Source organism: Morus notabilis, unplaced genomic scaffold (genome assembly GCF_000414095.1).
Source record: "Morus notabilis unplaced genomic scaffold, ASM41409v2 Scaffold798, whole genome shotgun sequence".
Lineage (NCBI taxonomy): Eukaryota > Viridiplantae > Streptophyta > Magnoliopsida > Rosales > Moraceae > Morus > Morus notabilis.
The window spans coordinates 79,156-91,179 of NW_010363737.1; the positions used below are offsets into that span (position 1 = coordinate 79,156).

The window sequence follows — 12,024 nt, forward strand, 5'->3', positions numbered from 1 at the left end:
CGTCTGCCTAGAACACGCCCTTTAACATCGTCAAATCCTGCATTAACCCCTGCTAAAAACATAAAAACACGATCAATTTCTTCCCTTTTTTTAAACCTAGCAAGGTCTTTGGGATTCTCCCATTCGTCATTATAGCAAAGGTCTAATTCCTGCCAAAGTGCCAGCATCCTGTTGTAATACGTGGTGATATCGGCCTCCCCCTGCTTGGAATTCCACAGCCGAGTCTTCAATTCATAGGCTTGTGAATAATTTTCCAGGTCCGAGTAGGTTTCACGCACGGCCTCCCATACTTCTTGGGCTGACATGAACAGGTATGGCTTCCGGATTGATTCCTCCATGGAATTGAGAAGCCATGTAGTGATGAGTGAGTTTTCAGACCTCCACTTTCGGAATGAAGAGTCAGAATCCTTAGGTTTTGGTTCCTCCCCTGTAAGAAACCCTAGTTTTCCTCGGCCATCTATGGCTAGTTTTACCGATTGGGCCCCTTCTAAGAAATTCCTTCCATTTAATCGTACGGTAGTAATTTGAATGGAAGCATTGGGGTTGAAATCAGCATTATTAGAGGCAGAGGATACGGTTTGGGTTGAAGGAAGGTTTTCTGGATTCTTGGCCATGGCGGACAGAGATAAGTCCTAAACCAGGCTCTGATACCATATTGAATTATGTACATTAATTAATTAATTAATTAGGAGATATTGTTTAAATTAGGAGATATCGCATATCTCTCCATATCGCATATCTCTCCTAGTTTAGGGGGCAGTTCCTATTTCTTAGGAAAGATTCTAGGAATATCTTGAGGATAGCTTCTCTATCCTATTAGGGTTAGTTTCCCGGATTCACTAAGCCAAGGGAACTAGGTCCTTTTGTATCCTATTTATACTCCGGTTTTGCACCAATTAAATCAAGAAAGGATTTATATTTTTCTCCTCAGAAACTTACATGGTATCAGAGCGGGAGGTCCTGAGTTCAAAACCCCGTAATTGCACTCTTTATCCCCATTTAAAATTGTCATCATGTGTTGGGTCTTTAATATATATCGGGCTTAAATATTCACGTGTTGGGCTTTCTAATTAATTTACCCACATGATTGCCCATTGTTCAACCCACACGTGAAGGGGAGTGTTAAAGTATAAAACTATTGTTGGTCAACCTCCTAATAGTTTAAGCTTTTGGGATGGATTGGTAAACTAACATGGTATATCTCGATGTTAGCTGTGTCCTATATGAATTCACTAATCACTGTATTTGTAGCGTGTTGCTTTTGTCAATTTGCTTAAGCTCTTTCTATATGAGTCTTTGAAAATCTATAACTATGCTTGGACTGTAGGATATGTACAAACTGCGAGTGTTATTTAGCATTTTATTAGCTTCTAGTCGTCTCGCAGGATAATGCTTCCATGCTATTCTTTGAGTAACTTGTGAGAATGCCATTTCTTTCTTCATTTGTTGCTTGCTTTAGTTCTCTATGTATGAGTTAAGACCACATCTCTGGACATGTGTGAGCCAGTGAGCCTGCTTAATGCATTCTTGGGGTTTTACTTCAGTTATTGTGATGGATATACTTAACTGCGTAACAGGAATCACAATTTCTTGTTCAAACAGGTTACCATTGATCAATCTCAGCCTTTCCAAAGGAACGGTGCTATTGCATTACTTTTTGGTGCATTTTACTTGCTTAGTAGGTATGCTACACATTGCACCTGGGTCACATCAGAGGCATACTCATCTCCTTCCATTGTCTTGGCTGCGAGGGGTGCCCATGGTAACAGAGTAATTTTTGATGATTATCGCGAGGCATACTTTTGGCTTCGTCAAAATACTCCTCCAGATGCTAAAGTGATGTCATGGTGGGATTACGGATATCAGATCACCGCAATGGGAAACAGAACTGTTATAGTCGACAATAACACCTGGAACAATACACACATTGCTACTGTCGGACGTGCAATGTCATCGTATGAAGATGAAGCATATGAGATAATGAGATCGCTCGATGTTGATTATGTATTAGTTGTATTTGGTGGTGTTACCGGTTATTCCTCTGATGACATTAACAAGTAAGGACACGTAAACTTAAAAGGATTACATCTTCAACTATTTTTAGACCATCTCATATTTGGAAAAGCCTATTTGGAAGCTTCTACCTATTTTTATTTTCAAATTCAACTTGGAAAATCTAAGTAGAAGTAAACACCTGATGCCCCTTGTCATTGAATTCTACTCATTTTTTTAGAATGATTAAAGAAGTCTTCTTTTGATCTTGCTGCTTCTTTATGTCAAGAGTTTAGGATTTATGTTGAGATCATCAGAAATTGACGACGGTGGATTCTGTTATCCTTTAAAGTTGGCTACTTTTAGTTAATGAATTTTTTGCACGATATAGGTAAAAGCTCACCCGTACTTAAGATAAATGATCACATCTAAGTTGTTCTCAGTTATGGATTCTTACACAGTACTTGTCTATACTACTATGCAATTTCTGTAAAAGATTTTCTTTTGCTTCTTATTCACTTCTTCATATAGTTGTAATTTAATGCAATGTGAGGAAATTTACTTCATGATAGGTTTTTGTGGATGGTAAGAATTGGAGGGGGAGTATTTCCTGTGATTAAGGAGCCCGATTACCTTGTTAATGGCGAGTATCGTGTTGACAAAGGTGCAGCTCCCAAGATGTTGAACTGTCTCATGTAAGTCTCTCACCATTTAGATTTGCATATTGAAAACTGTGCAGGCCATTTTTTTTTTTTTCAAAGATGAAACGCCTTCCTTTTTTATTCATAATAATATATAGAAAATTAAACATGATTAGAGAACGAAAAACATGAGAAATATTTTTCATATTTGCCGTCCCTTTTTTATTTATAATTCTTTAATCTAATCCTTGAAGAACTTCTAGAAACCATATCTAGGTCCTAACTGTTAGAGCTATGTCCATTTTTGCTATTTTTAACGTAAGAATTAAATATAGGGTAAATGTTGGATTGCTCCAGAAAATCATCTATGCATTTCTTCAGCATGCTCTTTCTTCTTCAGATCTCACGTGCCCATATGCTATATGTGTTAACAATATGGGTGGATGGTTGGATTTGTTTATTAGATAAAAGAATTACATTTCATTTAATTGGTTGGTTTGCAATCTTTCTATTCTGTCACTTTCAGGTCATTGTTATAATGATAGGATCTTGTTAGTTAGTGATAAGCTCTGGGTTGTTTGAACAAGAACTACGAGAACTAATTGCGAATTCGTAAGAATGAAGAAAGAATCAAAGAAAGATTATATTGACAACAATCACTATACACTGAATGGCAGAACTTCGAGAGTCTGCTTCCTCCCATTGCTTGGAATTGTTCCAAGACTTGTTCACTTTCTGTTTATTTCCCGATAACCGCTTTTCCCTCCTCTTTCCCCTTTTATACAATTTCCTTCTAACCACCCAACTTCCCCCGTAAGCTAACTAATACTAACATTTCTAGCTAAACCACTAATACCGTACTACCACAGCCACTAAAGACAACTGTCCCTGCCTAGACTCTTTTATTCCTACTAACATACACTTGCCTGATTAAGGGCTTATCAATTACACCCCCCTTAAAAACGTCACCTTGTCCTCAAGGTGAAAAGCTGGAAACTGGCGCGGAATCACCTCAAACAGCTCCCAAGAAGATTCAAAGTCCGGAAGGTGGCGCCACTTGATTAAAACCTCCAAAGACCTAGTGGCAGGGGAAAAACGAGTATCCACGACCTGAGCGGGTTCCACCTGCAACGTCAAATCTTCTGATAAGATTGGAGGTAAAGATTGGGGGATATCCACCGGCCCAAGTGCCTTCTTCAAGCGGGACACATGAAAGACGGAATGAATCCGAGCGTGAGAAGGAAGGAGCAACCAGTACGCCAATGGTCCAACTCGAGCCAGGATCTGAAACGGCCCATAATAGCGAGGGGCAAGCTTTTCATTCCTCACTCGTGCCAACGCTCGGTGACGATACGGCTGGAGCTTCAAATAAAACCATGTCCCCTACCTCAAATTCCACAGAACGACGCTTCCAGTTTGCATGGTCTCGCATAGACTGTTGGGCGCGTCCCAAATGGTCCTTCAATTCCGTCAATAGTGCATCACGGTCGCATAGCTGTCTCTCCAACTCTGACGTGGCTGTAGAACCGGCCTCATACGGCACCAACTGCAGAGGATCTCGACCATAGAGAGCTTTGAATGGCGTCATGGCAGCCGAGACATGGAAACTCATTGTACCAATACTCCGCCCACGAAATATGTGTAAACCACTGTCTAGTTTGGCCAGAGACAAAGCAACGCAAACAAGCCTCCAAACAGCGGTTTACGACCTCCGTCTGGCCATCCGTTTGTGGATGATACGCCGTACTCCGGCACAAGGTAGTGCCCTGCAACCTGAAAAGTTCCTTCCAAAATTGGCTCATAAAAACCTTGTCCCGGTCGGAGATGATGCTCTGTGGAAACCCATGCAGGCGCACGATGTCACGGACAAGCCACGGTATTGGCTGAAAATGGGTGTTTTAAGCCAATGAAATGGCCGTACTTACTGACGACAACCAAAATGGAATTATACCCCGCAGATCTTGGTAAACCCTCAATAAAGTCCATGGAAATATCATCCCAAACCCGGTTGGGTATAGGCAAAGGCTGCAACAATCCCGCCGGAGACAAGGTGGACGTCTTATGTTGCTGACAAATGGCACAAGCAGCCACAAAAGTCTCAACATCCTTGCGCATTCCCCTCCAGAAAAATTCCAAAGCCAGCCGTTTGTATGTCTTTAAGACCCCCTGAATGGCCGCCTATCTTACTACTATGAAACTCTCGTAACAAGATTGGAATTAGTGGAGGAACGACCAACCTTCCCTTGTAAAGTAGATGCCCCCTTTGAAGAGTAAACCCCGTCAAAGAGTGCGTTCCTGCCAACAGCCCCTCCATGGTTTTGTTGAGCTCCGGATCTGCCTTAAGCTGCCGCTACAACTCCTCAATATCGAGCACCATTAGAGTAGTCATGACCATCAAAGCCAGCCCCGCTTGTTGTCTCGAAAGGGCGTCTGCCACCCTGTTTTCTGGCCCCGGTTTGTACTGTATCTCGAAATCATAGCCAAGCAATTTGGACAGCCACCGTTGGTGCTCCACACTCACCAAGCGCTGTTCCAATAAGAACTTCAAACTTTTTTGATCGGTGCGCACCAAAAAACGCCTTCCCAACAAATAAGGTTGCCATTTCTGAATGGCTAGCACAATGGCCATTAGCTCCCGCTCATAGACCGATTTGGCGCGAGCACGCGTCGAGAGGACTTGGCTAAAATAAGCGATGGGCCGCTGCTGTTGCATCAAAACTGCTCCTACCCCAAATCCCGAAGCGTCTGATTCCACCACAAAAGGTTGAGAAAAATCTGGCAAAGCCAATACTGGAATCTCAGTCATAGCTTTTTTTAAGCACTGAAAAGCCTCAGCCTCCGAATTCCAATGAAAAACGTCCTTCTTAAGTTGCTACGTCAACGGCCACGCAATATGCCCATACCCAGCCACGAACCTACGGTAGTACCCCGTTAGACCTAAGAATCCCCGCAACTCCTTAATGGACCGTGGGGGTGGCCAATCCAACATGGCCTGTATCTTACTGGAATCTGCAGCTACTCCAGTCCGGGAAACCACATGACCCAAATACTCCAATTGTTCCTGAGCAAAAAGGCATTTTTTCCTATTGACGTACAATTGGTTGGCCCTCAAAATCGACATAACCCTGTCCAAGTGCTCCATATGGTCCTCCCAAGAGCAGCTGTAAATCAAAATATCATCAAAGAAGACCACAAATCGGCGTAAGAACGGCTTAAGTACCTCGTTCATCAAGGACTGAAAAGTCGCCAGTGCATTTGTCAACCCGAATGGCATAACTAGGAATTCATAGTGTCCCTCCGGAGTTTGAAAAGCAGTTTTAGGTACATCCTCGTCACTTATGCGAATTTGGTGATATCTTGACTTCAAATCTAATTTGGTGAAAATGGTAGCACCACACAATTCATCTAACAGCTCCTTTATCACAGGGATCGAAAATTTATCCGGAACTGTGGCTTTGTTTAGCGCCCTATAATCGATATAAAATCTCCAACTACCATCCTTCTTCTTGACGAGCAAGACCGGGCTGGAATATGGACTCACACTCGGCTGAATAATTCCAGCCGCCAACATCTCCTTCATCAATCTTTCTATTTCATTCTTTTGAAAATGGGGATATCGGTATGGTCGGACACTAATCGGTCCGGTGCCATCCTCAAGGATTATACGGTGGTCCTTCACTCTATAGGGGGGTAATCCGGTGGGCATGTTGAGGGCTGCCTCATGCTTCCGCAACAGTTCTTGTAGCTGCCCTCTGCCCTCCTCTTCCATTCCGTGACCTTGCTCCACCCCCAATTGTCTCATTTCCAAATAAATGCCCTGCCCCTCATGGCGAATGGTGCGCATCATGGCCTTAAGGGAGATCAATGATCTCGTGAGGCTCGCGTCCCCTTTCAACATCACATTCTCCCCGAGCACTTTGAATCTCATAGTTTGAGTCTTCCAATTTACATTCATACTCCCTAAAGTCTCCAACCATTGTATTCCTAGAATTACATCTATCCCTCCCAACTCCAATGGCAAAAAATTCTCAATTATGGTTAAATCCTGCATGGTCAACACCACCTCTTTACACAATCCCTGCCCCTGTACCGACTCCCCCGTTCTCGTTTGAACACCAAAACTAGTTGTAGGAGTTATGGGCAGTTTTAGTTTCGCAACTAAGGCAAGAGAGATAAAATTGTGAGTAGCTCCGGAATCGATCAAAACAATTACCTCACAATGGCCAACCTCCCCCTTTATCTTCATGGTTTTTAGTGTAGTCAGGCCCACCAGGGAGTTCAAGGACAACTCGATCACCTCAGTTTGCAGCAACTCCCCGGACTCCTCCTTTGCCTCGTTCGACTCACTTTCGTCGTTTTCTATCTCGTCCTCATCGCTAACCAACATAATCCGCAACTCCCTTTTTTTACAGCTATGTCCCACAGTGAACTTCTCATCACAACGAAAACATAGTCCCCTATTCCTCTTCTCCTGCCACTCCGAATCAGAAAGTTTCCGGAATGGAAAGTCTTTTTTTGGTCTCTCAACACTATTGCTGCTGCCTGGAAACTGGTTCACTGTGGTTCCCGTTGGCGGGTTCGATGTGAACCCCTTTGCTTGGGGACGCCAACCCCGTGTTCCCCCATTCTCTCTTCGCAACAACAGGTTCTTTTCCTCAATTCGCTGCGCAACGTCCATGATTTCAGAGAGCCCCTCTGGCCAGAGTAGTCGCAGTTCAGCCCGAATATCAGACTTCAAACCATTCACAAAGATGCCTTCTAGGATTTCCTCCGGAATATCCTGTAAAGGAGCAGTTGAAACCTCAAAATTCCGGCGATATTCAGCCACCGTCCCCATTTGCCTGAGCGCTAGGAACCGTTCACACAAATTTCCCTCTTGTGAAGAACGAAAACGCTGCAGGAGAGCCACTTTGAAATCAGTCCAAGTAATGAAAGGCCATCGCTGGTTCTGCCACTGAAACCATGATAACGCATCTCCCTCCAATGCAATCCCAGCTATCGTTAATTTCTCCCTCTCTGTGAACCTGTTGATCGAAAAAAACTGGTTCATCCTAAACAACCAGCCATCCGGATCAATGCCACTGAACAACGGGTAATCCAGATGCTTCCGTCTCACTGGTGAGAAATCCTCACCTCCCCATGGCTCCCCATATTTTCCCAAAAAATCCATGGATTCCTCAGCCTCGTTTTCTTCCCAATACCTTCTTCCTTCTCTTCGGGTATGTCCACCCACTCGGCCCCCCTCGACACGTCCATCTCCTCTCAACCTAGGACCTCCATTCAATGTGCGAACTCCTCCTTCCCCCTCTCCATACCGTCCACCGCGACCATCCCGAAGGTCTTCGGAAGACCCTCCCGCTCGGGCTTCGCCGCGCCGCCAATCGCGGTGGCTTTGCTCTCCGTCGCCAGTCTCGCCCACCCTAGGTCGGCCATTCCAGCCATCGCGACGAAAATCGGGACGATTTCCGTTCGCGACTCGTGCCCTAGCTTGCACGTTCTCCTCTCCGGTGTGATTTTCCCTGCCATCCATTTCCCGTCGTTTCCCCTTTTCCTTTTCCCAAAAGCCCTAAGTTCGGCCATTTCATCCATATGGCGGCCGTCCTCCTCCGCGCGTTCCTCGACTACTCGAGCTAGACCTTGGGTCACTCCATTCTCGTCTTCCCGGACCCTCGCGATTCCCGATCGAGATCCCTCCGCCGGCAGATTCGCCGTCGCCGCCGCCGACAACAGACGCATCTGTTCCTCCAACAATCGGCGCAGGTTTGAAACATTTTGGCTCATCTCGGCCATATTCTGGTTAATTTCCACCCTGCTTTGGCTTATTTCCGCCCTTACCTCACCAATTTCCTTTTCCACCGAAGCCTTAACTTGGTGAATCTCCCTCTCCATCGCCTCAAACTTCTCCTCTGTTTTTCTGGCAGCCATTATCGCCCAGAACAACGCTCTGATACCAAATTGATAAGCTCTGGGTTGTTTGAACAAGAACTACGAGAACTAATTGCGAATGCGTAAGAATGAAGAAAGAATCAAAGAAAGATTATATTGACAACAATCACTATACACTGAATGGCAGAACTTCGAGGGTCTGCTTCCTCCCTTTGCTTGGAATTGTTCCAAGACTTGTTCACTTTCTGTTTATTTCCCGATAACCGCTTTTCCCTCTTTCACCTTTTATACAATTTCCTTCTAACCACCCAACTTCCCCCGTAAGCTAACTAATACTAACATTTCTAACTAAACCACTAATACCGTACTACCACAGCCACTAAAGACAACTTTCCCTGCCTAGACTCTTTTATTCCTCCTAACATACACTTGCTTGAGTAAGGGCTTATCAGTTAGTTGGTTAGTTACAGAAGTTAGCAGTTTGTTAGAATTTGGTTAGCACTTAGTCAGAGTGCGTTAGTAGTATAAATAAGGGGTTTAGTTGTTAATGTGAGGGAGTCTGGCTCATGAAAATTGGGGTAACCTGAGGAGAGTTGGTGGTCTCTCGTCGGATACCACCACTATTAGGGCTTGTAAGATTGTATTGAGATTCATTACTGTTCTTCAATAAAGATTCACTCTTTCAGTTCATTTTCCTTTTGTTTAGTATCTTATCATATAAATATTTCAAATTTTTTTTGTTGATTAGGTACAAGCTATCGTACTATCGGTTTGGAGAGCTTACAACTGAATATGGAAAACCCCCTGGGTAAGCTTAATATCTAAAAAAACAAAAAAAAGGTTATGTTAATTGTGGCAGTAATTATGTACAATAGTTGTTGCTCACAGAAACAGTGGATAAGGAACAGAGGTAGAAAAGAGTTTGATAATTAAGGAAGAAGGTATAATGCCATGCCTATTTCAGATGACGGGGGATAGAATAACAGTAATGATGTGATGACATTTATCTCTTCCTACTAATTAAATGATCTACAAACATTGTTGGCGGATTTTGTAATGCTTTCAATTTGTGCGTATGCCCCATATTGGAAGGGCTTTGCTCCACTAACTGGGTGGTTCCTTACTTTTCCAGAAATGATGTGATGACATTTATCTCTTCCTACTAATTAAATGATCTACAAACATTGTTGGCGGATTTTGTAATGCTTTCAATTTGTGCGTATGCCCCATATTGGAAGGGCTTTGCTCCACTAACTGGGTGGTTCCTTACTTTTCCAGAAACATAAAAATGGTTCCTGACTTTTCCTTGTGTTGATGATGACAGGTATGATCGAGCAAGGGGGGTTGAAATCGGTAACAAGGACATCAAACTTGAATACTTGGAAGAGGCATTTACGACCTCGAATTGGATTGTTCGCATTTACAAAGTGAAACCACCGAATAACAGGTGGTAAGTGATGACTATATTTCTCTCCTCTTGATGCGCGATAGAGAATGACATGTCTGATAATTTAATCTGTGAGTGCAATCCTCTTGAAACATAGTTGTAGCGACAGTAAACTGTATATTTTTGCCAAGAGGTTCTCATATATAGCGGCTAAGACCCTTAACGTGTTCCGGTTCACCTACCTTTTTGGAGACGTTCCTTCTTCAATTTAAGCTTTTGAGACGGGTTTTGTTTTGTTCAAATTAATAGCGCTGAGCAACAGTTTAATGCCGAATTTGACTGGTTCGATTTGTTGTGCTAAGTACGTTGATTGAGTACTTACCGAGTTCTTAACAATTATTTAGCGAGACAGAAAGAGAGAAGAAAAGGCTCCAATGTTTACACTAAATCTAGATTCTAGTGTTCTACTTTCCAAGTTTATCATCCATGCATGCGCACAATTTGGTCAAAAGCAATTCGATTTGGTAAAGTTATTTGAGTAATGTTATCATTTATAAATTAAAAGCTTAAGATACTGCGCTATAGTAATAGAATATTATCTTTTTGGTGTAAGATTATAGTTTTCCATCTTCTCTTTTTCTTGATTTGGTCTTACGGGGTGAAAGCTAGGCAAAGAACACTAAATTGTGTTAGAAAGATGTTCACCTAAAGAAAGAAAGAATTATTTTGAGGATTATTTTTATAGATACCCGTGAACTATGTACTTTGTTTTAGAGTGTATTTTGTAAAATTTAATTAAAAATATTTTAAATTTTATAAATGATGTAATCTAATGTAGTATGAAAAACTTAATTTTTAAAATTAAAATGGACAAATGATTTCAATTTAATGGGTTATATATGCGTTTCCTTCTATATAAAAAATTTAGATAGAAGTACATGTTATCAATTATTATCATGTTGTCGGTGAAATTATTGTGGCGGTGAAATTATTGTGGCACTTAGAGACTATAGATTTTTTTTATTTCAATATAAATAGATCAATTATTAAAATCAAAATCCAATGTGGTCCCAAATAGTAAGAGAGCAAATAAATAAGCAAATTAGATTAATATTGACATCATTATATTTCTACATTTGGCGACACTTTAGCTTCTTCGTAATAACTAAGGAATTTTAAATAAAAGGCTTAAAGAATTGCACAAATATATGAGCCAAAATATGTTTCTTCAAATTACTTTATAAGGATCAATGCAATGACATATATACAAGAAAACTCTAACAATAAGAAAAGACGATTTAGAGCTATATGTTCAACTTACAAATTATAATTCCTTTAGGAAAAAAATACAAATGATAATTCTAAAAAAAGAAAAAAAAAACAGGCATTATCTTCGTGGTCCAAATGGATCACGATGATTATTACAATTTTATGGGAAATCCACGTAAATTTAGGCATGCCCCGCTTGAAGTGAAAGGCTGACTCCACCGCTTATTGCAACCCATGTGCACATGAAGGACAAGTCTATTCTATTTTTATTATTTTTTATGAACTTAACATGTATTCATAATTGCATTGGCCCAAAAATTCATAATGACAGTAACAACCTTTTCATGTTTTATTTAGCAAAATTCCTTTTCATGTTTTTTGAAATAAACTAAAGTAGTTCAACTAACTCTCACTACTAAAAACTTTTTTAAAATTTTTCTTAAATGACTAATTATAATCTAAGATGTTACAATTAATTTTGATTTTACTTTTTTTTTTTTAAATCCCTTATCTCATTGCCCCTATTACATAACTTCACATAAACAACAATATTTCTCTAACAATTTCCAGTAACAGAGCTTGCACCAAGGGCTGGTGACCCTGTTTCAAACTAATTATCATGAAGGAAACAATAAAAATAAACAGACACAAAAACTTGTAGGAATTAAAGTAGTTCATCCTTAAAATTGGTATGCCTATTATCACTGTAAAATAATAATTATGCTCAATAACTCAACAATCTTCCACATGATACTTACAAAAACTACAAATATCGACACCTCTTAATTTTAACACAATTAAAACATGTTTTAAAAAGACTAAAAAACACGCAAAGATCGGATGTACAAA

At 41.2% G+C, this 12,024-nt stretch overlaps 1 protein-coding gene across 1 annotated transcript in view; it reads left to right on the forward strand.

The window, feature by feature from the left end:
- LOC21387071 (dolichyl-diphosphooligosaccharide--protein glycosyltransferase subunit STT3B) overlaps positions 1–10,283 on the forward strand; it is a 28,638-nt gene extending 18,355 nt beyond the window's left edge. The window contains exons 4-7 of the mRNA XM_024169992.1: positions 1,603–2,057; positions 2,565–2,687; positions 9,268–9,327; positions 9,844–10,283. Of these exons, the coding sequence (XP_024025760.1) occupies positions 1,603–2,057; positions 2,565–2,687; positions 9,268–9,327; positions 9,844–9,973 (768 nt within the window). The 3' untranslated portion in view covers positions 9,974–10,283. The remainder of the gene's footprint in view (positions 1–1,602; positions 2,058–2,564; positions 2,688–9,267; positions 9,328–9,843) is intronic.
- Positions 10,284–12,024: the final 1,741 nt, after the last annotated feature.